The sequence below is a fragment of the Typopeltis vanoorti genome, chromosome 10, assembly GCF_054136105.1.
Source record: "Typopeltis vanoorti isolate ZY-2024b chromosome 10, IOZ_Tvanoo_1.0, whole genome shotgun sequence".
In the NCBI taxonomy this organism is placed as follows: Eukaryota; Metazoa; Arthropoda; class Arachnida; order Uropygi; family Thelyphonidae; genus Typopeltis; species Typopeltis vanoorti.
Window position 1 is genome coordinate 66992841 of NC_143558.1, and position 26666 is coordinate 67019506.

The 26666-nt window shown below is 36.1% G+C and overlaps 1 protein-coding gene across 3 annotated transcripts in view; it reads right to left on the reverse strand.

Annotated features, from left to right (window-relative positions):
- Window positions 1-26666, reverse strand: part of LOC150102479 (uncharacterized) — a 547971-nt gene that overhangs the window by 309841 nt on the left and 211464 nt on the right. For all 3 annotated transcript variants that reach the window (XM_090399126.1, XM_090399124.1, XM_090399125.1), the window contains one exon: window positions 19687-19885. In XM_090399126.1, coding sequence (XP_090255252.1) covers window positions 19687-19885 — 199 coding nt within the window. The remainder of the gene's footprint in view (window positions 1-19686; window positions 19886-26666) is intronic.

Consider the following 26666-nt stretch of genomic DNA (forward strand, 5'->3'; position numbering starts at 1 on the left):
CAATTTAAAATCATCGCTCAAATTTTGAAGATGTTTTGTGTATATTTCTAAGTCTTCATCTTTTACTTCCAATTGCCGTAGATTCGAAAAGTACTAAAAATCTTTTCGTAACAATGATGATTTAAATAAGGCTAATTTAGCTTGGAAGCCTAAAAGAATCACCCAAGCTTGACTAACAGTGACATCTTTACCTTGTAGACGGATCTGTATGTCATTAAATTTTGAAAATAAGTCTGCCAAGTAGAAAATATGATTCTTATTTCTCTTCAGTTCATCATTCAAAAACAAATTAACATCTGTAAGAAACTCTAGGGTTGAGTCGAACAATTCAACAAATCTTTGTAGACTTGCACCTCTAGACAACCATCTTACGGTTGTCTAGAGGTGTAAGAGTAATTGGCGTGATACTTATTACTATTACTATTATTACAGGCAACTCCAGGGAGTCATTACACTCATCGAGGGAGGCCCCAAATCATATTCATCACAACTATTTGACATTCATACAGTATCTATCATACCTCGCCTTAAACTCATTCACTGTCACAGCATCCACCACAGACTCAGGGAGCGCATTCCACTCATTCACTACTCTAAAAGTAAAGAACCCAGCTCTAACACCTTTACTAACCACACTTTTGCCCAGTTTCCATGGATGTCCCCTAGTCCTCCCACAACCAGCCCTGTTCTCAAAAATATCTTCTGAATTAATTTTATAGAAACCCTTCAGTAATTTGAATGTCTCAATCATACTCCCCTCCTCTGCCTATCAACCAATTTTTGCAACCCACAAATCCTCAACCTGTTCTCATACGGTTCATTCCACAGACCTGCTATCATCTTGGTCACTCGCCTCTGGATCCTCTCCACCTCCTCCCCATCAAGAAGAAACCTAGGTGACCAAATCTGAGCACAGTAGTCTAGATGGGGTCTTATCAAGGCTCGATACAGAGGAACAATAACCTGCTTGTCAACGTATTCTTCAGCAACCAAGTGATTTGATGAGCTGTTTTGGTCACTTTTGCAATGTGTCCCCTAAATTTCAATTCCTTATCTACCAACACTCCTAAATCTCGTGCCTCATCAATTTCCTGGATCACGGTTCCACCAATGCAGTAAACTGCCGCCAATCTTTTCACCCCAAAATGCATAACCTTACATTTTGCCACATTAAACTGACATCCATTCTCCTTAGCCCAGACCTCCAATCTATCCAAATCATCCTGCAAAATTTTGACGTCATCTGCATTCACTATTGCCCTACCCAACTTCGCATCATCCACAAACAAATGAACTGTTCCTCTCAGATCATTTCCTATATCATTTATGAACAAATTAAACAGCAGTGGTCCAAGAACAGATCCTTGTGGCACACCACTAGTCACAGGCCGTCTTGTGGACTCTACTCCCAAGTAAACCACTCTCTGATATCTCTCCGTCAACCACCCTCCTATCCATCTCACCAACCCTATGTCCATTCCCATATGCTGCAATTTACTGATTAGAATTCCATGTGGAATCCTGTCAAAGGCCTTGGCAAGGTCCAGTAGAATCACCGTAAACCCATTACCCTTATCCAGCTCAGCCGTCACTGTGTTATAATACGTGAGCAAGTTACTGAGTTACTTCATCATTTTTTTCACAAAGTTTGGCAAACAATCGCGATTTAAGAGGATAAGCTCTAATTTGATTGACAGATTTAATACACACTCTTAGAGTATCATGCAGTTCGTCACTGAGAGTTTTTGCCACCAAATGGTTTCGGTGTAACACACAGTGAATAGTACGTACACTTTGAACTTTTTCTTTCGGAAAGGCAGTGAAACCTCGATAACGGCCCACCATTGCAGGTGTGTCATCTGTGGCTACTGCTGTTATATTAGTAAATGGAATATCATACTTATTTAAATATTCCTCCAATCACTGAAAAATTGTCAACCCTGTTCCATCACTTTCAAGATATTTTGCAAATAAAATTTCGTCAATAATTTGATTTGGTTTTAATATAATATCTTACATAAGCCATAAGAATAGAAGAACTATCGAATGTACATTCATCAAGTTGGATGGAGAACTAACTATTTTTGAGTTCTGATACTACAGTTTTTTCAACATCTTCAGCCATTTCACCAATACGTCTTTTCACGGTATTCGCACTCAATGGTAAGCATTTTAAAACAGTGCCAGAATCTTTTTTCATTATGGTTTCAATTACTTCTTTAATTGCAGGTATAACAATATCCTCTGCAATTGTATATGGTTTTCCTTTTTTTGCTATATTAAAAGAAATATTGTAGGAGGCTGTTAATCGTTGTTTATTGTCAGCTTCAGCAGGTACTTTCATCAATGATTTTATAGTTGGTCGATGTGTGTATTTCTCTTTCAGTTCTTTAAAAAAGTCAAGATCTTTATCTTTCTTATCAGGATGGAGTCTTTGAAGATGATCTTTCATTTTTGCTGGTTTCATTGCATCGTTACTAAAAGTTTTTTCACAAGAAGACACATAGGCCTTGTTTCGTTTCTTAATGAAGCAATAAACCCAAGTTTCAAATATTCTAACAAATATTGTCTGCATTTCTTTTTAGAATCTGAAGCTGCATTGTGGTTACTGGGGTTGTTGCAAAATAATTAAAATTGAAGTCACTGAGCAAAAGTAATAAGTCTAAATAATATACCTACTCACGTATTTCTATAGGATGTACAAAACTACCAGCCCTACTCAACTCTTCAACATAGAGAAGTTTAGTTCGTGAATGAAAACGATTGAATTATAACATGTATGTTGATGAATTTTAGAACATTAATGCTCACTTGTATGTTGATGTGCAAAAATGAGACTGGGGTCGAATATGTGTAAGTATAAGTAAATAAGCAACCGCACACGTGTTGCAATCTCGCTCCCGCCACGAGTCGGCCAGGCAGGAACCATCGACATCAGTTTATTGGTAAATACGTCATTTTGGTCTACTTGATTGGCCTCCGTAACAATTTTCATGACATCGCTCCATCTTACAGGTCCTGTTCATGTCACTGTAACCACGATTCACTCTCAATTGCGTTGTCATTCAGGAAGGTAATCCAAGTTAACCGAATTAAATATTACCCGTACAATGATGTCTTATATTTTTCTATCGACCCCTGAACCCGAATTGATCCCTAACAATGTTATATCGACCACTTTGGCAACCACTGATCTATATACAGGGTGTTCGGGATAAATTTGACAGTTTCGTAAGGAAAAAGAAAATCTTCTTTGTATCTATTAAATTTAATGAATTGACAAAAAACATTACAGGCAGAGTTAATTACAATACTATCAACAAGATTTACTCAAAATAACCACCATTAGCATCGATCACAGCTTCAATCCTGCTTCGGAACCTCGAACAAGCTGATGCTACAGTCTTCCTGGGAAGGGCCGCAAAAACTGTTTTAATTTTATCCATTAACTGGGCTTTTGTATTACTGGAAGTGCGATTGGTGTCTTTTTCAACTGCGCCCCATACAAAATAATCCATGGGGTTAAGGTCTGGGGAGTTTGGAGGCCAAACATTTGGACTGGTGAAGTCGTAGAAATTTTCAGACAACCATTTTTGACTTTTCCCAGAGGTGTGGCAAGGGGCCGAATCCTGCTGCCATACATACGGCCTACCATTGGCTACCCTTGTTATCCAGGGCTTGACTACAGTGTTTAGCAACTCCACGTAGCCATCTGAAGTCAACCTGAGGCCCTCTTGGAAAAAATGCGGAGGCATCACATTGCCTTCAGAGGATACACATCCGAAAACCATCACAGTTTGGGGAAATTTAGTCTGCATTACACGAGGAATGTCCTTTGTACTGTATGCAAGCCATCTGTTATTCTGCGTGTTGTGTTTTTGATCCTGGCAAAAGTTTTTCTCATCGGAAAAGAACCAGATTTTGATGGCCGGCACGAATTATCATGATACAAGTTATTCTCTTCCATGATTCAGGTGGGTTCCAGCTATCCATCCTTTCTGACATCTTGTATATGAATGAAGAAGGGTCCAACCTTTTAAATGAAGAGAAGTGTGTGTTAATACATGTAACTTACGGAAAAATATAATTAATTATAAATATGTCAAATTTATCCCGAACACCCTGTAGATCACAATGATAATGTGATCACAATGGTATTAAACTTGGTACCACAATTGGAGAAGTTAATCTCAGCTCTTTACTTTATGCAAGCTATGTTATACTCTAAATAAGTGTTTCTCAAACTTTCCATACCAACATAGCCTTTTTAAAATTTTAGTAACATTGGTGTACTGCCCTTTCAAGAAAAGGCACTTTGGGAGAAGTTATAGTAATATTTCATTTGAATAACTATAAAAGTATTATTTTTTTAACATTTGCATTATAATAAATTAAAAATGTGAAATTTTTTAATTATTAAATACATTTTAGTTATATTAACCCGATATGTATACAGCAGAAATAACAATTATGAAATTTAAATTTTCAATAATAAAAAAAAGTTTAATGAGACAAATGAAATTATTTCTGTTGGGAAGAAGTTAGTTTAAGAAATTTGGTTCTATATTTGATTTTTTTAGTCATACATGAGACTACATGTCAAGAAAATAGTTTTATTTTGTTTTGAAATCCAAGCATAGGAAGCCCAACTTTGCAAACATATTATTATTATTGCATATACACCTCCATGGGGGGTCCTAAACTCATCGGGGGAGACCCAAACTATTAAAACAATATCTATAATACCTCTCTTTGAAACCATTAACAGACAAAGTACTCACAACTGACTCAGGCAACCCATTCCATTCATTCACCACTCTCTCCAAGAGAAACTTGTCCTCATGTCCTTGCTAATCACACGTTTACCCAACTTCCAGGGATGACCTCTTATTCTGCCCTCTTTAGCCAAGTGCTGAAACATTTCCTCTACATCAATCCAATAAAATCCTTTTAGTAACTTAAATATTTATATCATATCCCCTCCCCCCTTTTTTTTTCCACCTATCACCCAACTTCTGCAATCCACAAACCCTCAATCTATACTCATAGGGGAGCATTCCACAAACCACTTATCATCTTGGTCACTCGCCTTTGGATCCTTTCCACCAACTTCCTCATCCCCAAAACTCAGATGACTAGACATGTAATTCATATGTGGTTTTATTAAGGCTTTCTAAAGAGGAATGAGAGCTCCTTTATCTCTGCTTGTTAGTTTACTCTTCAACGACTAAACGTATGAGCTACCCTGGCTATTTCAGCAATATACATTCTAAACTTCAATTCACTATCTACTACTACTAACAGCCCCAAATCCCTGTCTTCATCAATTTCCTGGAGTACAGTTCTCTCAATGTGGTACACAGCTTGTAATCTTTGTGTCCCAAAATACATAACTAGAGTTTTCTACATTAAACTGATGTTTAATGTCAGTTATTAAATTATTAAGTTATTATTATTTGATGAACTTTAATGTCTTTTCATTTTTCATAACATCAAAGTTCTCTTTAGTTCACAGAGGATATGAAATAAATAGTGACCACTTCCTCGTTAAAATAAAATTAAGATTACCACCTAAATGGCTACAAATAACAAGAACAGAAAGAAAATTTAAAACATTTGTTTATAAAATTAGATTATTAATTACACAAATATATAATGGCTATATGAACAAAGAATTAACTAATATTTAGTTAAAATAAAATGAAATGAAGAAATAGAATGGCTTAATATAAAAATGACAATAAATATAGCAGCAAATAAAAGCATAGGAAAAACCAAAAAAAAATCCAATGAAAAGAAAAATCTGAAGATACGGGACAATACAATCAAAGAAATAATCAAAATGAAAAAAGAAGCATATAATAAATGGTTATGAAATAGAATATAAAAGAATAAGAGCCATAGCTAAAAGAGAAGTCAGAAAAAGACAGAGAATCATGGAACAAATTTGTTTCTAATTTAGAACATGATTTATATAAAATAAGACCCAACATATATGCGATTTTGAAACATTTAAGTATTTAAGATAAGCATTTAAGATACTAAAGAAAATGTAAAATTAAACCGAATTGAAATGAGAAGAATTTCTAAATTTCTATACAGAATTGTGGACAAATAAATATTTTAAAAAAGATAACTGGCAAACATTTAATGAAAATGAAATAACTAAAGAAGAATTAGAAATCAGCCTGAAAGAAACAAGAAATGGAAAGATGTTGAAAGTTTATTTTCTACTTGGTTAGAGTATAATAAATTTAGTTTAATCCTTTATCCAAGTGTGAGCAAACAAAGTTTGCGCCTGAAAGTATCTTCAGGACTGGGTTAAGGTGGTACACACCAGGGCAACTCGTTGCAAAGGTGGAGCAAGCTACCAACACTCCTATCCTAGTATCTCCTATAATGCAAAACACATCTCCTTGCGGATATGTCTATTGTTATGCATTAAGGGAAGGGCCACTACCCAGACCGGTTTCGACCTTTATTGAGGTCTCTTCAGTGGGAGCCAGGCCCAAGTCAAGATATCAGGCAGAAGCATTTGCAGGTCATCTCCACCTATAGGAATTGCCAATTGGTGTGCCACCCTTTTTTAATAAATTACTCTGGATTTAGAGAAAGATGTTGAAAGTTTATTTTCCACTTGGTTAGAGTATAATAAATTTAGTTTAATCCTTTATCCAAGTGTGAGCAAACAAAGTTTGTGCCTGAAAGTATCTTCAGGACTGGGTTAAGGTGGTACACACCAGGGCAACTCGTTGCAAAGGTGGAGCAAGCTACCAACACTCCTATCCTAGTATCTCCTATAATGCAAAACACATCTCCTTGCGGATATGTCTATTGTTATGCATTAAGGGAAGGGCCACTACCCAGACCGGTTTCGACCTTTATTGAGGTCTCTTCAGTGGGAGCCAGGCCCAAGTCAAGATATCAGGCAGAAGCATTTGCAGGTCATCTCCACCTATAGGAATTGCCAATTGGTGTGCCACCCTTTTTTAATAAATTACTCTGGATTTAGAGAAAGATGTTGAAAGTTTATTTTCCACTTGGTTAGAGTATAATAAATTTAGTTTAATCCTTTATCCAAGTGTGAGCAAACAAAGTTTGCGCCTGAAAGTATCTTCAGGACTGGGTTAAGGTGGTACACACCAGGGCAACTCGTTGCAAAGGTGGAGCAAGCTACCAACACTCCTATCCTAGTATCTCCTATAATGCAAAACACATCTCCTTGCGGATATGTCTATTGTTATGCATTAAGGGAAGGGCCACTACCCAGACCGGTTTCGACCTTTATTGAGGTCTCTTCAGTGGGAGCCAGGCCCAAGTCAAGATATCAGGCAGAAGCATTTGCAGGTCATCTCCACCTATAGGAATTGCCAATTGGTGTGCCACCCTTTTTTAATAAATTACTCTGGATTTAGAGAAAGATGTTGAAAGTTTATTTTCCACTTGGTTAGAGTATAATAAATTTAGTTTAATCCTTTATCCAAGTGTGAGCAAACAAAGTTTGCGCCTGAAAGTATCTTCAGGACTGGGTTAAGGTGGTACACACCAGGGCAACTCGTTGCAAAGGTGGAGCAAGCTACCAACACTCCTATCCTAGTATCTCCTATAATGCAAAACACATCTCCTTGCGGATATGTCTATTGTTATGCATTAAGGGAAGGGCCACTACCCAGACCGGTTTCGACCTTTATTGAGGTCTCTTCTGCTTCTGCCTGATATCTTGACTTGGGCCTGGCTCCCACTGAAGAGACCTCAATAAAGGTCGAAACCGGTCTGGGTAGTGGCCCTTCCCTTAATGCATAACAATAGACATATCCGCAAGGAGATGTGTTTTGCATTATAGGAGATACTAGGATAGGAGTGTTGGTAGCTTGCTCCACCTTTGCAACGAGTTGCCCTGGTGTGTACCACCTTAACCCAGTCCTGAAGATACTTTCAGGCGCAAACTTTGTTTGCTCACACTTGGATAAAGGATTAAACTAAATTTATTATACTCTAACCAAGTGGAAAATAAACTTTCAACATCTTTCTCTAAATCCAGAGTAATTTATTAAAAAAGGGTGGCACACCAATTGGCAATTCCTATAGGTGGAGATGACCTGCAAATGCTTCTGCCTGATATCTTGACTTGGGCCTGGCTCCCACTGAAGAGACCTCAATAAAGGTCGAAACCGGTCTGGGTAGTGGCCCTTCCCTTAATGCATAACAATAGACATATCCGCAAGGAGATGTGTTTTGCATTATAGGAGATACTAGGATAGGAGTGTTGGTAGCTTGCTCCACCTTTGCAACGAGTTGCCCTGGTGTGTACCACCTTAACCCAGTCCTGAAGATACTTTCAGGTGCAAACTTTGTTTGCTCACACTTGGATAAAGGATTAAACTAAATTTATTATACTCTAACCAAGTGGAAAATAAACTTTCAACATCTTTCTCTAAATCCAGAGTAATTTATTAAAAAAGGGTGGCACACCAATTGGCAATTCCTATAGGTGGAGATGACCTGCAAATGCTTCTGCCTGATATCTTGACTTGGGCCTGGCTCCCACTGAAGAGACCTCAATAAAGGTCGAAACCGGTCTGGGTAGTGGCCCTTCCCTTAATGCATAACAATAGACATATCCGCAAGGAGATGTGTTTTGCATTATAGGAGATACTAGGATAGGAGTGTTGGTAGCTTGCTCCACCTTTGCAACGAGTTGCCCTGGTGTGTACCACCTTAACCCAGTCCTGAAGATACTTTCAGGCGCAAACTTTGTTTGCTCACACTTGGATAAAGGATTAAACTAAATTTATTATACAAGAAATGGAAAATCACCTGGAGAAGATAAGTTAGATTCAAAATTATATAAATATGCAGGAATAAGGTTCAAAGAAAGACTCCTATTATTTTTAAATAAAATCTTTTAAATATTCAACAAGTAACCCACCAATAGAATGGAGCAAAGCAATTGTGATCCCTATCTTTAAAAAAGATAGTAGAGATGACCCTAAAAATGATAGAGGTATACGTATTCTGTTACAAAATATATGGTAGAATTTTAAATAACAAATTAATAAAATATTCTGAAAACTTTATTTTAGAAGTATAGAATGGACTTAGAAAAGGACGATCATGTATAGACCTGGCATTTTGCCTAAAATTAATAATAGAGAAAAGAAAGAGAATACAATTTAGAAACATATATTACATTTATTGACTTTGAAAAAGTATTTGACAAAGTTAAAAGAGACATTTTATTTAACATATTAAAAGAAAGACAAATATCAAATAATATTCTAAAAGCTATCAAAAGTATATATGAAAATAATCAAATACAAATAAGATTAAATTATGAACTATCATGTATGTATCATGTAACCAAGGAGTCCAAAAGGAATGTCTCCTTTCGGCAACTCTTTTTAATATTTATCTAAATGAAATAATAATAAAATGGAATAAAAATTTCCATCAAGGTATTAAACTTTCTCCTACTATGACCAAATAATTACAAATTCTAAGATAACTTACAGAAAGATATTTTAAATTTAATGAAATAGCCAAAGATTATGGAATGATAATATCAACAGAAAAATCAAAAACAATGACATTTAAAGGACAGTATCCAGTAAGAACTAAAATAGTAATAGATAACAAGACTTTAGAACAAGTTAATTCATTTAACTACCTAGGATGTATGATTACATATGAAAATGAAAAAGATATAAACCTAAAAATTGCAAAATATTTAAAAATAACAGGTGTAATTAACTCTATATTTAAACCTAACCTAGTTCAAAAACAAACAGACTAAAAGTATACAATACATTAGCCTTACCAATCCTATTGTATGGAAGTAAAATCTGGACAATAAAACAAAAAGATAAAGATTAATAACAGCTGAAATGAAGTTTATGAGAAAAACTGCAAAGTATACTCTATTCGATCACAAAAGAAATGAAATTATGAAAGAATTAAACAAGGAATCAGAAATAGAAAATATTTTAAAAAATATAAACATAAATGGATGGAACACGTTGAAAGAAAGATTACCAAATTAATTAAATTACAAACTACTAGGAAAAAGAAAACCAGGATGTCCTCTTAAGAGATTCAACGATGACTTCTAAGGCAGAACAGGCCACTCTAGGTCTAAAATCCTTGATACCTCCAGGGAGTCCAAGACTCATCAAGGGAGAATACCTACTCTACAACTCTCCGTCTCCACCACTCAACCTCATCCACCAGCCACATCATTTACACCAACATCATCTACTGTCCACCACGACTACTAGTATTTTCACAGACAATCACAAACATCCATGCCCATGACAGGATTCGAACCAGCAGCCTTTTGGCTGGAGAGTGAATACGAAAACCACTCAGCCAACCAGGCCAGCAGTTCTTAAATGCATTTATTAAACTGCATTTCAAGATTTGTTGATAACTTGCATCACGACTACTAAAAAGTATGACTATTATCCATGATAATAGTCATACTTGTGATATAAACAACACAATTAAAAATGTATACATGCTTGCAAGGTGACAAAACAGTCACTGAGAAGGTAACGATTTAGAATATGAATGATCCAAAATTAAGCAGAGAGTTCTGCCTTATGGGTTGAACTATTTGAATTTAAAATTTTAAATTCAAACATTTTGAACCATGTTGTTGAAATCTGATCCTGCTGTCAATCAGACAAGGCCCTAACAGAGATCAGCCGATACATGTCAAGAAACACATTCTGTTTAAAACTTTATTTAGAATTTTTAGATACTGAAAAAACATTAATTAAAGAATAGACATGCATTTACTGTTAACAAAAATATCAAAATAGAAAAAAAAAGTCCTTAAAATTTAAAAAGTGCCGTGTTCCCCTTAAAAACTTTTCGTGTATTTCCAGACAGTATGCTTTGGAAAACACTGCTCTAAATAAATCCAGTACAGTCCATAGGATTCCCCGGGGATGTCTTTTTGACAAAAAAAATAGACAGAAACATTGAAAACATTTGCATCCTCAATGGAGAACCTATACAGCAAATAAAACATTTAAATTATTTATGCACAATTTATAGTAAGGATGGCAAATAAAAAATGGAAACAGACAACAGAATTTAAAAAGCTGGAATGATGGCTGTGTAGCCACATGCTTATGTTAGCATTTGACTGCTTGCATTATTACTTCAAAATATTTTGTATGTAATTTAACTTTATACACTAGTAAATTATGAAGTTAACATGCTAAGCTGAGTTCCATGTGAGCTGAGGATCAGGTGGGCACATTTTTTTCAAATTGTTAATAATATGCAGCATGCCAGTTTCAATTTAGTAAGCTTTTATTTCTAAAAACATTATTTGTGAATCATGCAGAAATCCTAGATGTAATGATATTAATAATATAACTATTTGCTTTTGAAAATTTGCACCACACAAATCTGTTTATTTTTGCACTAAGTGAAGTACAGGTATCCCTTGCTTAACGCGGGATTTGATTAATGCAGCAAAATTAACTGCGACAATCCCTTGATATACGCGACAAGAATTTTGATTAACGCTCCTTTAAATTTACCACGCAAAAACATGCAAGCCTCGAGGAGTGTTTCCTGGCCGAGAGAAAGAAAGTCATAAGAAGATGACGTCATTCTTCCCATTAAGAGGTATATTACAAGCTCCAATTGTTCTGGTGTATTTAAAAAATACAGCAGAACTTCGTGTTTAGATAACGCACCTGGTCATCCAAATTCTATTAATGATCTGTGTGATGTGAAAATTTTATTTTTTCCACCAAATACAACATCATTGATACAACCCATGGACATGGGCGTCATTGCAACTTTCAAAGCCTATTTTCTTAAAAAGACATTCTCAAATGCAGTAGAAACAACAACGGGAGAAAATGCGATTATGTTTCAAGAATTTTGGAAAAATTTTAACATTAAACATGCAATTGAAAACATTCATGACTTGTGGGAGCAAGTGTCTTTTAGCTGCATGAGAGCTGTTTGAAAAAACCTTTTGCCAGAATGCGCTAATGACTTAGGTGGTTTTCAAAATCCTGTGAACAATGTGGCTGAAGAAAATCGTTGCAACTGGTGAAGACTGGCTTTGATGGTATTGATGCAGAAGATGTTACAGAATTATTTGATTCAAACTCAAAAGACTTCAGTGACAATGATCTTCTTGAAATTGAACAACTCGCATATGAAGACATCAACAAATGGAATGTGAAGATGAAGTTCCAAAGGAGATAACAATTAAAGAACTGGATGGAATATTTCGCAATTTAGAATCGCTTAAACAGCAAGTAATGGATATGGATCCAGATGTTAATCGAAGAATGCTTGTTTGTCAAGGTCTAGTCATTTTGTTTGTTATTGTAGAATTTATGCTGATAAGAAAACCTAAAACTGTTCAAATGACTCCTGATAACTTTTTTTTTTGATAAAAAAATTGCAATAGTAACGTAGGTACAAGCATTTATTAACATTTACTTTCCATTCATTTTTTATCTTTCCTAAAAGAGTACCATATAAAACGAATTATTAATACAGTAATCGATCATGGACGAATTGTAATTTTTACCATTGATTATTATATTTGATTAACGCAATTTTGGTATATGCAGTAACATCGAGGGATTAATTAATCGTGTGAATCAAGGGATACCTGTATATATAAATGAGTAAATTTCCCTTATCAATTACTTTGCAATACTTTGTTATGACATTGTACTTAATTCAATGCTATAATAAAACTTCTACTACTTTTTCTGGCTCGTTTCCCTGACCTGTGCAAGCTGTGATCGTGAGAAAATGATGTTTTCACTATACTGGGTGATAAATGTCTCGAATTATGCTAAATATTGTAATTACTCTGTCACTAAATAGAGTGCATGGCTATATATGCTGTATTAATGTTACAATAAAGATGGTTTGCTTACAGCTGTGCAGTGTCTGTGGTGGGAGATGTTTTTTGCTATACAGGATTATTTTTGTTCCAGAACTAATCTACTGATATATACAGATGTTGTTCATCATTGGTTAGTTTAAATATACCAACTAAATATAGAATTTTCCTCAATTATTGGTTTCTAATGTCCTCCTGTACATATACACATTCTAGTCATAAATACAGTTACAAATTGAACAGCACATAAACCTGTAATCTATCAGTAAATCACTTACACCTTTCAGCATATACAAACCACATGTATAATGTGCATATAGCAGCACTCAATGTTCGAAATGTCCCTTTTGCCTTCATGCATGCCCAAAGTCTATGAGGCCACATGTCAAAAGCAGTACACACAACCTCCAATGGGAATGCTGGCGATGCTTTCTTGAAATCCACCTTCAGGCTGGTGATGCTGGGGTGTTATTTCTTGCAGGCTACTCTCTCTCTCTCTCAAGCTCTAACTATAACTTGAAGAACAACAGATTCAAAATAGGACTTCCAGATGGCCAATCAGATAGATTTACCTCCAACCACTGTTTTGTGGTTGGAGGCAAATCCTTGGTGCTATGCCAAGTGCTGTAGACCCATCTGGGGCATATACCCAATCATTTTGGCAATTAAACAGATGAAAACATGAAAATCTTTTCCTCTGCGAAGAGGATATCTATATGTCTGTTATTCGCATACCACTGGAGAAGTGCTTTTGATTTTATCACTCTGCCACATAAACTGTGGTGTTAGGAAGTGTCCAGAAGAATGATGACAGGCTTTCATCCCCAAGTCATCAGTTAGTACACATCACATTGTTTTCTGTGAAACATTCATCTCTTGCAACATCACTTTCTGTGTTCTCATAGGATTACGGTGATGGTGTACCTTCACAGCTCTCTCACAAGCTGTTGCGTCCTAATGCAGTATGGTTGACCTGTCTTTGGTGGTCAGATAAGTCTTCTGTATTGTTATAACAGTTAATAGTTCAATACACAGATATCCTACTGATCCTGAGTGTTTTTAGCATGTTGAAAATAACAGATGGCTGCATTCCAATCTTGTGAAGTGCTATTATAGGTTCTCATGATCTCCCCCACTGCATGTTAATCCATACACATTGGATTAATGTTGGCTGCATACAGTGCCACTAACAGAACCAGGCTCTCACAATTCTGTGGACACTGCACCTCTAGGGTGTGCTGAAGTTTAAACAGTATTTATGGCAAGACTAGGTATATGGTTTCGATGGTAGCACTTTTCCCTGCCTACTGCGTTATAGAATAAAGTTTCAAAAATCATTATAAGCCATCAAAGGGATCCATTATAACAGAGAAATATGTGCCCTGATGAATGAAATCAATCAGATCTGTTAATTTTGATAATGTACATTAAAGACAAATTTACTGTGATTCTTTGTTCTGATTAAGAGAGAGCAATAAGTATTGTTATCAGCTGTTTACATATTGTGTCAAATAGTGAAAAGTCAAAGAAAGAATAAAATATTTCATGTGACCTGATTATTTGATAAATGAGGGTATTGAAAATATAACTTATTAAAAAGAGAGAAAGAAAAAACTGACAATACAGCACCTTCCACTGACATTATCAATGTTAAGGGTGATTTTGATTCTTTCTTAATCAAAAATCACTTCATATTTGTATAAAACAATTCCTGATTTTTTCTACTTTAGTAGTATACATGATGGTGTAGGATGGGTTTACCTTCAGTAAATTTTGTACATCTTAAGATCTGCAAAAGTTATTAATCAAGAAAGAATATAAATATATAGCGTAGCACAACTGGAAGAAACATTGTGGAACATTGTGCCCTTCGAATGGAAAAGAACTGGGTTCGATTCTTGTCATGACTAGAGGAATCCTTATATGGGCTTTTTCAATTGAAGGTGAGTTAGCTGATCTCATAAAGAGGTAGCAGGGTTTTTTCTCCTGGAAACTCGGGTTTTTTTTTTCCCTGCATACAGACAAATCGGCCTTCAGAACACATGCAATTTATGTACAAAAATACTGTTGTTGATGATGATGATGGGATGTTAGTAGTATAAGCAGTAGATGGCATTAATGGTAGTAATGTTGTAGTGGAAGAATTAAATAGTAGTGGAGAGGGTGAGATGTGTGTAGCTGAGTTGAGTAGAGTGTCTTCCTGTGATGAGTCCTTGGACTCCTTGGAGGTGTCACATAATAATAATAATAATAATAAACATTTCCTAAATCTTAAACCACAATCAGAAAAACTGCCATGGAACATGCAGACAAAATTAGCAAACAAGGTGATCAATTAGACATCACAGCATATACTTCATAGCGAACCATTTACTTCAGCAACTGATGATTAGACATCTGTTAAGAACCGCAAATATAAGAATATTACTATCTATGTGATAATCAATTTTTGAATCTTGGCTTATGTCATATTCATAGTTCTATGCTCACTGACAGACGTCTGTGTCAAAATAAAATGAAAGAATTTGACACTTCTGTTAGTAGTATTGCATCTCTTAGAAACAGATGGAGCTTCATCTGTTTCTAATTGAAATGAATCTGTTTCTGATTGATAAACTATTATTATTAGACCTTCAGGGAAACAATAACTCATCAAGGGAGGCCATACATCATCCACACGAAATGTCATACCTTCTCTTAAATTCATTCACACCTAGATGCAATCATTACTTCAAGAGGCAAACTGTTCCAATCATTCATTGCTTTGTGAGAGAAAAACCTATCTCTCACCCCCCCTACACCTTAATCATACACAAACTTAACTTCCACAGAATCCTTCTTGACCTCTTCCCACCTTCCATATAACAAAAAATATCATTCACCATATAACAAACCTATTCACCCTTTCAGAAGTTTATAGAATTTGATCTATCAAATCACCGCTCTTTTCCTGTTTACCAGTGTCTGCATTCCATATGCTCTCAATCCGTCCTCATTATCTATATTCCATAATCCCGATATCATCTTTGTTGCTCTTCTTTGTACCCTTTCCACAAATTCTTTATCCCTCTGAATCCAAGAGGACAAATCTACACACAGTAGTGTAGCTGCAGTAATATCAAGGCCTTGTAAAGAGGAAAATGACTTCCTTTTCCTTACGTGTCAAGTCAATGTTTGTTACAATATCCCAATTCTTCTTGTGAATTGAATTTGTAATTTTTGCAATGTCACCTTTGAACGTCTGTTTCCTATCCACCATATCTCCGAGATCCCTAGCTTGATTAGTTTCTTGGAGCATTATCCCATCAATATAATAGTGCATGGGAAATTGTGAAAGAATATTTGTTAGCAGCAATGGTAAGTTGTATACCACGAGTGAAGAAGAGGACACAATTTGGAGTAAAGTGGATGACAAACAATATTGAACAGGAATTGCATGCGAAAAAGAGGCTATGGAAGAGATATAAGGAGACAGGTGAAGAAAAAATGCATGAAGAATATAAGACACAGGCCAGAAGAGTGACTAGTGTGGTAAGGAAAGAGAAACTGGAATATGAGAGGAGATTGGCCCTAAGATCCAAAGAAAATCCTAGGGAATTTTTTTAGCTATGTGGCCAGTAGGAGGAGAAATGACTGTGGAAGAATGATATTTGGGATAAAAATGGGAATAGAGTGAGCAGAGGACATAGTGGAATTGTTCAATGAACACTTTATTGGAGTATTTCATCCTAGAGGAGTCAGTTTTAATGCTAGAGGGATAGGGCTGGTTCGAGGTTTAGAGGTACAGGAGGAGAGTGTGTTTCAGATACTGAGTACTCTGGATGTCAGTAAAGCTGTGGGACTGGATGGTATTTCACCACGAGTTTTGAGAGAATGTGCTAGGGAACTGACAGTGCCTTTAACCTGGCTTTTCAATGAAAGTCTGGCTTCGGCAAAGGTGCCCAGGGAATGGAAGGAAGGTAAGATAGTGCCATTGCATAAGGGTGGTAACAGACCGGAAGTGTCTAATTATAGGCCAGTCTCTGTGTCATCAGTAGTTGTTAAGATCTTGTACAGCATTGGGCAGATGAGGGTAATGTTATCTGTGAGAGTCAACATGGATTTGTGAAAGGGCGTTCTTGTTTTAGCAATATGCTAGCCTTTTATAATAAAGTTACAAGAACATTAGATGAGGGAAAGGCATATACTGCAATTTTCTTAGACTTAGCGAAGGCAATTGACAGGGTGCCACATGATAAGCTGATATTTAAGTTGCAGCACATGGGTCTGGATGTCAGATTGGTCAACTGGATTCAGGATTGGCTGTCTGATAGGTATCAGAGAGTCGTGTATGGTGGAGCAGTTTCAAGGAGGCAGAGGGTTACAAGTGGGGTCCCACAGGGCTCAGTACTAGGACCTATATTGTTTAACCTTTATATCAATGACATTGCCAGTGGATTGCAAGGGGATATTCAGTTGCTTGCGGATGATGCGAAGCTGGGAAGGATTATTAGTAATAGTGCAGATGTGGTAGCCCTGCAGGAGGATTTAAATAAGCTAGATAGATGGGCAAATGAATGGGAGTATCGGTTTAATGCAGCAAAATGTAAGGTCTTGAGGTTTGGGAAACATCGATGGGATGCTGCATACTCTATGGGAGGAGTTATACTGGAGGAAGTAGGGGAGACAAGAGATCTGGGGTTGATGATTGATAGAAACATGAAGTTTAGGGGACATATTGCAAAGGTGGTGAAGGTAACACAGAGGATTGCTGCAATTATGAGAAGGACACTGACCTGCAGAGATAAGAGGGTTATCAATCCGTTGTATAAGTCTCTAATCAGACCACACTTGGACTATTGTTCTCAGATTTGGTCCCCAGGATTTGAAGGGGATAAATTAACTGTGGAAAGGATACAAAGACGGATGACAGATGGTTTCAGGACTGCACAAGCATAGTTATGAGGATCGGCTGAGGAGATGTGGACTGCAGAGTTTGGTGGATAGAAGAAGGAGAGGTGATATGATTGAGACTTTTAAACTGTTGAGAGGTGGTTACAGGTTTGACACTGGGGAGTTCTTTCGCTTGGTTGAACAGTGGAAAGGAGTGATGACAAGAGGCCATCCCTGGAAGTTATGAAAGGAAACTGTGAGCAAGAGTGTAAGGAGTGGTTTCTTTGTGTGGAGGGTGGTTGAACCATGGAATGCATTGCCTGATGGAGTGGTGGGAACGAGAACGGTCAATGAGTTTAAGGAGTGGTATGATAGACTTTGTGTTTCTTAGGTGGGACCTCCCCTCGATGAGTCTTGACAGACTTTATGTTCTTAGGAAGGACCTCCCACGATGAGTCTTTTGACTTCATGGAGGCCTGAATAATAATAATAATAGTAAGAAATCTTCATGCCAGTGCATAACTTTACGCTTACCCACACTAGTTGTCCACATTTTATTTTGTAGTTATAAAATTAAAAAAAAAATTGAGGGGAAAAAAAATCATGCATTTTTGAATCTTCCACAACACTACTCATGACGAACTGCATGTTAAGCAGTTGGTTTTCATTAGTCAATCAATGCAAACATTAAGTGAAGTTATCCACCTATCTATGGTTGGGTACTTTTTTGAACTGCATCTGGGTTCTTTAAAAGGATGAATGATTTCAAGGTGTGGAGAATATTAGTAAATGCAAATGATGTCAACAAGCAATGAAAATCTTCTACTACCACTTACAAAAATCTTCTATGGAAATGAAACCTACAGTACACAAGTTGAAGTGCAGTCACTATCCCTTCAGCTAATCAGCTTTAATAGTTCTTTAGTCCTAAATGCATGCTTAATTTAAAATAAAGTTTGATAATCATGATCTAAGAGTAGAGAACTTGAAATGTGCCGAATCCTGACAGCCATGAGTTAGTTTAAATAGTTAATTATGTTTAAGCTTAAATAATTCTGAGAAATCACAAAAAAAAAACTGCAATTCTGCTGTATGTTGTTACTTGTTAAAAAAAAAGTAAATTAGTCATGCAAGACACATACCTTGTTTTAACTCAGCATTTGCAAAAAAAAAAAAAAAATAAAATAAAATACATTGAACATGTTGAAATGAGTAAAGAAAAAATGTTTAACATTAATATATTTTTATTTGTTGTCAAGTAAATATGCATATGTTGCATTTATAGTTGCAGTTGAACAGTCACCATTTTAGACACAAACTGTTAATGGTTAGATATATTAAAAACGTAATTATAATGATAGTTACCAACTCTTATGTCTGTTTATGGAACTCGTACTGACAAAAGGTTATAAACCATTAATATCATAGTTGGATTCGGGCTTTTTGCTTCTTTTATGTTTTTAATTTTACATTTTTTTGTATTTTTTTTAAATTAATTTTCTTTACATAATTCAGAAACCTTGGTCTAGACACCAAAGATGGGATTTTTCAAGCCACTTCAGACCTCCAGTAAACAGAGAAATGGTTTCACATTATGTGATGAAATTCATCTCCCACCTTAAAAAAAAAAATCTATGCCCATAGATTTTGGGCATAGTGTTGAATTGAATATCTAACTGGAGAAGTGTAAAGTAGACGCCCTCCCTCGATGAGTCTTTGGACTCCCTAGAGGTGTTACATAATAATAAGTGGAAATCATTCAACAGAGAAATATACCTGCTTTAAAGCAAAGTCAGTTTGCAAAGGTGTGTACTTTTATGCAAAAACCTCACAATAAATTGCAAATTGACAAATATTGCAGCCATTTTATTTGTCAAACTTGGAAGTCAAATCAATCTTTCCCAATAAGCATTTTCTTTACTTACCATGGAACACACCATCTTTAGTAGGCTGAGGTTTATGTGGATTAACAGACTGTTCTACAGCTTCCCACTTATTATTCAAAAGATTCAGACGCCTGTTTATTTCATCATTCATATCAGGATATCTCTTAGCCAGTTTCTGAGCCTGATCATTAAAAAGTTTACAAAGATATGCCACTTTCTGAAGCTCTTCTATTACTGACTAGATAAAAAAAAATTTTTACAATGTATGAAATTTGTCAACTTAATATCATTAATAAATAAAATTATCATCACAAGTTTTTGGAATTATGATCTTTTTGATTTAACACTTCCTAAATCACAAACTAAAAAACATTGTTATTCATTATGTTCTATAGCTTTGATTGATTCCTTCATAAGCAGGCTGATTCCTCTACAGTACATAATGAACATATGCTCTGTTAGGGATAGTTTTCAACATTCAGATCTAACTAATCAATGATGGTGAGGCACCATCTAAGCAAAACATGAATTATCAAGTAAAATAAGTGATGATAGATAGTTCAAACCATATATTGGGTGAAGAAAAAGCTTCATCTTTTGCTCCCTGAGTTTTTCTTGCATCCAAACTGCTGTATGCAGTCTGATCTTGGTCTTATTGGAGAAATACCTACATTCATTTAATCAGTCTAGGTAGTGTTTATACAGAACAGCAGGTATGCATCTCTAGGTGTTGAAAACAGACTTAGTATCCTTCCAGAACCAGTTCAAAGCAGGCTATCCTCAAACTTCCAGCAACTGTGCATTATGACCTCTTCAACTAACCTCTTTCTGAGCCCAAAGTGCTGTTCCATCTAGGTTGAAACAGTGATTGTTCAGATTACTGAGTAGATCCACTTTTCATCACTGATAACAAATTTACTTCAAAAAGTAAACAATCTGTGGACATCAACATGATACTGAGACTGGCATTCTGGTGTCAACTCATGTGGAATGTTTCTGAAGCTTGTGCTATCCTTGCAAAGGTGGTGGTAGTGGTGGTGACAATCAAGGCTGCATAGCTTCCCTTGTACTGACTATCTATAAGTGCTTGTAACTGTATTAGCTTCAAATGCTTGACCTAGTATCAAGCAGTTGAGACTAGGTAAATTATTATAAACTGAAAGCATGTCTGGAACCAGGTTGATCTTCAAAGGTGATCTCATCCACTGTATTTTTTGAGTTCAGGATGTCCAAGTTAAAATTGGAACAATTTTGGAAATTCTAAGCAATAAAACATTAAATGAATCATATGTAATTTTTATTCAAAATGCTTGAGCATACAGAACAACTATTTATGACACAATAAAAAATACGCTACAAAGCAAAATTCCAAAAATTTTGATCATACTTATATTATCCTAGCTATAAAGTCTTAACCCAGCTAAAAAATTGTACACAAAATTACATATCCTTATTTCATTTTTATCCCATAATTATTTGCACTGAGATTCCAATATATCTTTTGGTAAATTTTTCATTAATTTAAGTAAGGAAGTGGATTTTCATTCTTATTTGTAGAAGCATTTTCAAGTGAAATCATCAAATTCCTGACGTGTACCCTCAAGGGGTATACAGGAATGATAGTACTACATGAAAAACTTACATCATTACTAACTTCCTATCTACAATTTTCCTCCAAATCAATCTGTTACCCATCAAAACTGCAACATTATGAGATCTTATATTTCTATCTTCTAAGGTGCTTTTTACCGTATCAATCCACCTATATCTTGGTCTTCCTTTGGGTCTTTTTCCTGCCAACCTGGCAGAGAACACTTGTTTTGCTAATCTTTCCTTGCCCATTCTGTTTAAGTGACCATACCACCTGAGGTTAGCTCTGCTATGCATTCCTGGATGCTGATAATGTCAAGTTCTTTCCTAATATCCTCATTTTCAATATGATATTGCCATTGATGCCATCTGTTCATGCCCCTAATCTTTCTCAGGACTCTCTCATATCTGTGGTCTCAAATCTTCGGTCAAGTGTTCTACTTCTGACCCAGCTTTCAGATTCATAAGTTAAAATTGGTTTGAACACTGTCTTGTATACAGCTAATTTAGTGATTTAAATAATTTTTCTCTTATTCCATATAAACATATTCAGTTGACTTCCTATCATAACAGCTTTGTTGATTCTGTTGTCTATTTCCATATTTAATTTACCATCTTCATTAAAAATCGTGCCTAAGTAGCTGAAATGTTTTACCTGTTCTATAGGTTCTCCATTCACAATGCAGTTGATATTTTCAATGCTTCTGCCTATTTTCATTGTCTTTGTCTTGTTATTGCAGACCTTCATACCATATCTATTGCAACAGTTATTCAATTTAGTAAGAAAATCTTGCAGACTTGTAACACATTTATTTAGAAGTATAACATCATCTGCATAAAGCAAAGAGCAGAGATGTTAATCTCAGTTCTCAGATGTTAATACCAATTCTGATATCAGGTTTAATACCACTTTCCTTGATAATGCGATCCATATAGATAATGAATAACAGAGATTATGATGCACATCCTTATCTGACACCAGATTTAACATTAAACCATGTTCCTGTACTTCCTTCAATTCTAACTGACTTGCAACTCAATCGAAGGGCACAATGTACCATCATTCTTTCAATTGGGCAACTACAATAAAAACCCAAAAAGAATGATAAATTACCTGGATTGGATGGTATAACAGCAGAAGTTATTAAACATAGAGGAAAAGGGCATTGGAAAAAACTGTTAACAGTTGTTTCCATATCTGTAATACAGCTCTAGCTGCATCCAGTTCCATCACAATGAAAAGAAGGCCTAATAATATCAATATCCAAAAAAGGCAACCTAACAATCCAGCAAATTACAGAAGAATCCCACTATTTCCAACCAATATTCTCAGGTGTGATTGCTGCATAAGGTCTTCCTGACCTGGGGGCATCGGTTGGATCAGGATGAAACATGTTCTACATATTTCCCACAAAGTGTTATACACTTGCTATAATGCTGCATCACTTGCAATCCTCTGAGGAAAAAAGGCTTTCCCTTGTTGCACAAACCTGTCCTCAGCTGCAGACATGACTTCATCATCTGTGGTAAATTTTGTTCCTTTCAAGTGTTTCTTTAAACTTGGGAATAGGAAATAATCAGATGCCATGTTTCATCAACAGTCATAATACAAGCCAAAAAATTTGGACTTGATTTCTCAAAATGACCCAAAATCTCTTGAGATGATAGCACACATTCTCTCTTTTGGTCAGCATTCAAACATTCAGGGATCCACCTTCGCTGAGAGCTTTTGCATGTCAGGATGTTGCTGGATAATGATCTCAACTCATTCCCTTGATATCCCCAGAATCTTTGCAATGTTTTTGGCTGGTACTCATTATCATCATGGATCACCGCATGCACTGCATCGATATTCTCAGGTGTGATTGCTGTGGAAGATCTTCCTGACCTGGGGCATCTGTTGTCTCAAGATGAAGCATGGGGGTTAAAGGGGTTTTAAGATGTCTTCTTTCTTGTGATTATATTAATTGCTTTAATATCATTTTTGTTCTAGGTCTTCATCATAACTTTTCAGCCCCCTATGAAAGCTATGACAAACGATTCGATGCATAGGCTGTGTAGAAGGAATGAATGTGAGTTTTTGGATGTGTGGAGTAAGTTTGAGGGAAGATTGGATTTGTATAAGAGGGATGGCCTTCATCTGAATGTGTTTGGTATCAGGAGTCTAGAAAAACTAATAACTGGTATGAGATCTAACATGGAGAGTCAGGGAAACTAAACTATAAAGGAAGAAATGGTGAGAATGTGAGTGTAACAGCGACAATATTATATAACTGTGTTAATGACCGGAATAGGATTTGTCATGGAAATGTTGACAAGGAAAGAATGATTTCGACTTTGTGTTCAAAGCTGGTTTGGATCCACCAAACATATGCAAAAATGTCTATATGAATAAGGCACTAAAGAAGAATAGAGATCTACAAGTTGTCCAACTGTATCATGTAGACTGCAGATAAGAATATACAAAAAAACATGCTGGTAGATTATTATGTCTGTACACAAATGCTAGGAGTATCAGAAACAAAGGGGTAGAGTGTTTGTTGTTTTAGTCAATATGTTGAGACCTCAGATTGTAGGCATTAGTGAGACCTAGCTATCAGAATCAGACATACTAACTGGTATCATGTATAAAGGGGATAGGAGAGGAGGGGTGTACTGCTAATGTTATTGGATGACTTGAATCCAGTTATAGTTGAAACCTATGATTGTAGTACTATTAATAACAGTATTTCATGTGGCAGTGAGTTTGAAGCCATCTGATGTGAGGTGGAATCTAACAAGATCAATTACATAGTGGGGTGTTGTTACAGACCTGGTGGATCAGTTGCTAGTGATGAAGAAATGTATCACCAAATAGACAAGATGAGCATGAAAAGAATAATTATAATGAGAGACTTTAATTATCCAAATATTGATTGGGTAGCAGTAGAATTTCGTGAGAAGAATGAACATGCATTTATTGAGCTGTTACAGGACAACTTCCTCAAGCAGCATGTGACAGAAGGAACTTGAGGTCAAAGAGTGTTAGATTTGATTACAGTGTCAGAGGGATCAGTTAAAGACGTAACTATTCTGCCTCCAGTTGGTGACTGTTCATGAGGTACTCACTTGGGAAGTGACTAAGTTCATGAATGTTCCATTCAGACAAGGTTGCACTGCTGAACTACAATACAGGAAATTATGACCAACTGAGGAGTATACTGAGTTCAGTGGAATGGGATCAGTTGATGGATGGGAAGAATATCGACAGTGCATGGGAAGCATTTAAACAATACTTAAATGATGTGATATCAAGGTATGTCCTGAGAGTTCAAAGAATAAATGCAGTAGGAGTCAAATGATAGTATTAGGTCTTGCATAATCTTATTAAGCAAGAGATTCGTAAGAAAAGGATGATGTGGAAGAAATACCGTGTACATATGGATGATGTGCATTATGAAAATTATAAGCAGCAGGCTGGAATAGTCACAACTGTTGTACAGAAAGCAGTCTGAGTATGAAAAGAAATTGGCTCTGCCTGCAAAAGACAACCCACAAGAATTCTATCGATATGCTGCAAGTAAAAGAAAGAATGAATATAAAAGACTATCTCTTCTAAATGCAGATGATGTGAAGGTAACAGATGCAGAAGAGGTTGTTCAACTATTCAGGACCCATTTTGTTAAAAGCTGTCAACTGGCGTGCGCAACATTGAGCACGAGTATATGAGGACGACTTATTAGATCTATTGCAAAAACTGAATAAGAATTCAGCAATAGGGAATGATGGAATATCAGCACATGTGCTAAAAGACTGTTCAGCTGAACTGGCTATTCCTTTGACCAGGCTGTTTAATACGAGTCTCGGAACAGGGAAGATTTGCAGGAATTGAAAAAGACCGATGTATCCAACTATCAAACAATTAGTATCTCAGGAGTGGTGGTGAAGATTTTGGAAAAATTGGTTAGGGCTCACATTCAGAAATGGGTTGACAGTGAATCTCTTCTTTGCAATGAGCAACATGGGTCTACTAAGGGAAGGTCATGTTTTAGCAACTTGCTCACATTCTATAACAATGTTACCACTGAACTAGACAAAGAGAATGGATACACCATGATACTTTTGGATTTTGTTAAGGCTTTTGACAGAATAGAGCATTGGATATCTAATGATGCCGAAGTTAATGACTTCGGTGTCATTAGATATCCAATGTGATATTATATTGCTGGAATTATGCTTGAAGAAGCTGATGAGGCTAGAGATCTTGGAGTGCCAGTAAATAGGAAGTTGGAGTTCAGGGGCCATTTAGCAAAGATTGCAAATACAACTCAAAAGATAATTGCAATGCTGAAACGAACGTTCACATGTAAAGATAAGGATGTCATTTTGCCTCTTTACAAGGCCTTGATAAGACCTCACTTGGACTATTGTGAGCAGGTCTGGTCTCCTGGTTTCCTTTGTGATTCTGATATATTGGAGAGAGAGAGAGTGTGCAAAGTAGTGTGTTAAAAATGATATCAGGATTGTGGAATACTGATTATCAAGTTATTAAATTGAGAATTTGTAGACTGCACACTAAGAGAAAGAGGGGTAATATGATTGAGACTTACAAACTTCTGGAAGGGTCATACAGGATTTCAACTGATGGAATTTTTCAATTTATGGAGGGTGGGGAAAGGACAAGAGGGCATCCTTGGAAGCTGAGAATGAATGCCGTTATGAAAGGGGTGAAGGCTAGATTTCTCTCATAGGGTGGTGCATGATTGGAATGGATTGCCATTGGATGCCGTGAGTGCAAGCAGTGTGAATGAATTCAAGAATAAGTATGATAGCTGGTGTGTGTAGTATGTGGCCTCCCTCGATGAGTCCCTGACACCATGGAAAGCTCTCTTAATAATAATAATATTTTACATATAGTTCCCAGACATGGAACATCCCTTCTCAACCAGCAGTTAATGCTTTGGGACAACACTAAGATACATGTGGCAAGATCACATTCCTAATACTATCATTCTTGAAGAAAGCTAGCAAAGACTCCTAATCCAAACAATTCAAAAGAAGTCCAGTGAGGTGGTTGGGACATCAACTTAGACATGCACCTTCAACTAAGTTGGATGCTCTTGCTCGCTACAGGCCAATTAATGGATACAGAAGAAGAGGAATACTAAGAAAATAGTTTTGGCAACACATAAGCAAACCTCTTTCACGATGAAACTCGTGACCCATCTGACATTTACCATTTGGCACAAAACAGAGCAACTTGGCTCATTTAACAGACTATTTCCATGAGTTGTTTGTTATTATGAATATTTATGTATATATTTCCCTATTCATACATGAATAAATAATGATGATAATAGTATATTCCTAGCCTACCATGGGTAAAGCTAAGGATTATTTTCTCCCATTTTTATTAAATTTATGTTTTTTCATATTTTTAATTTTTTAGA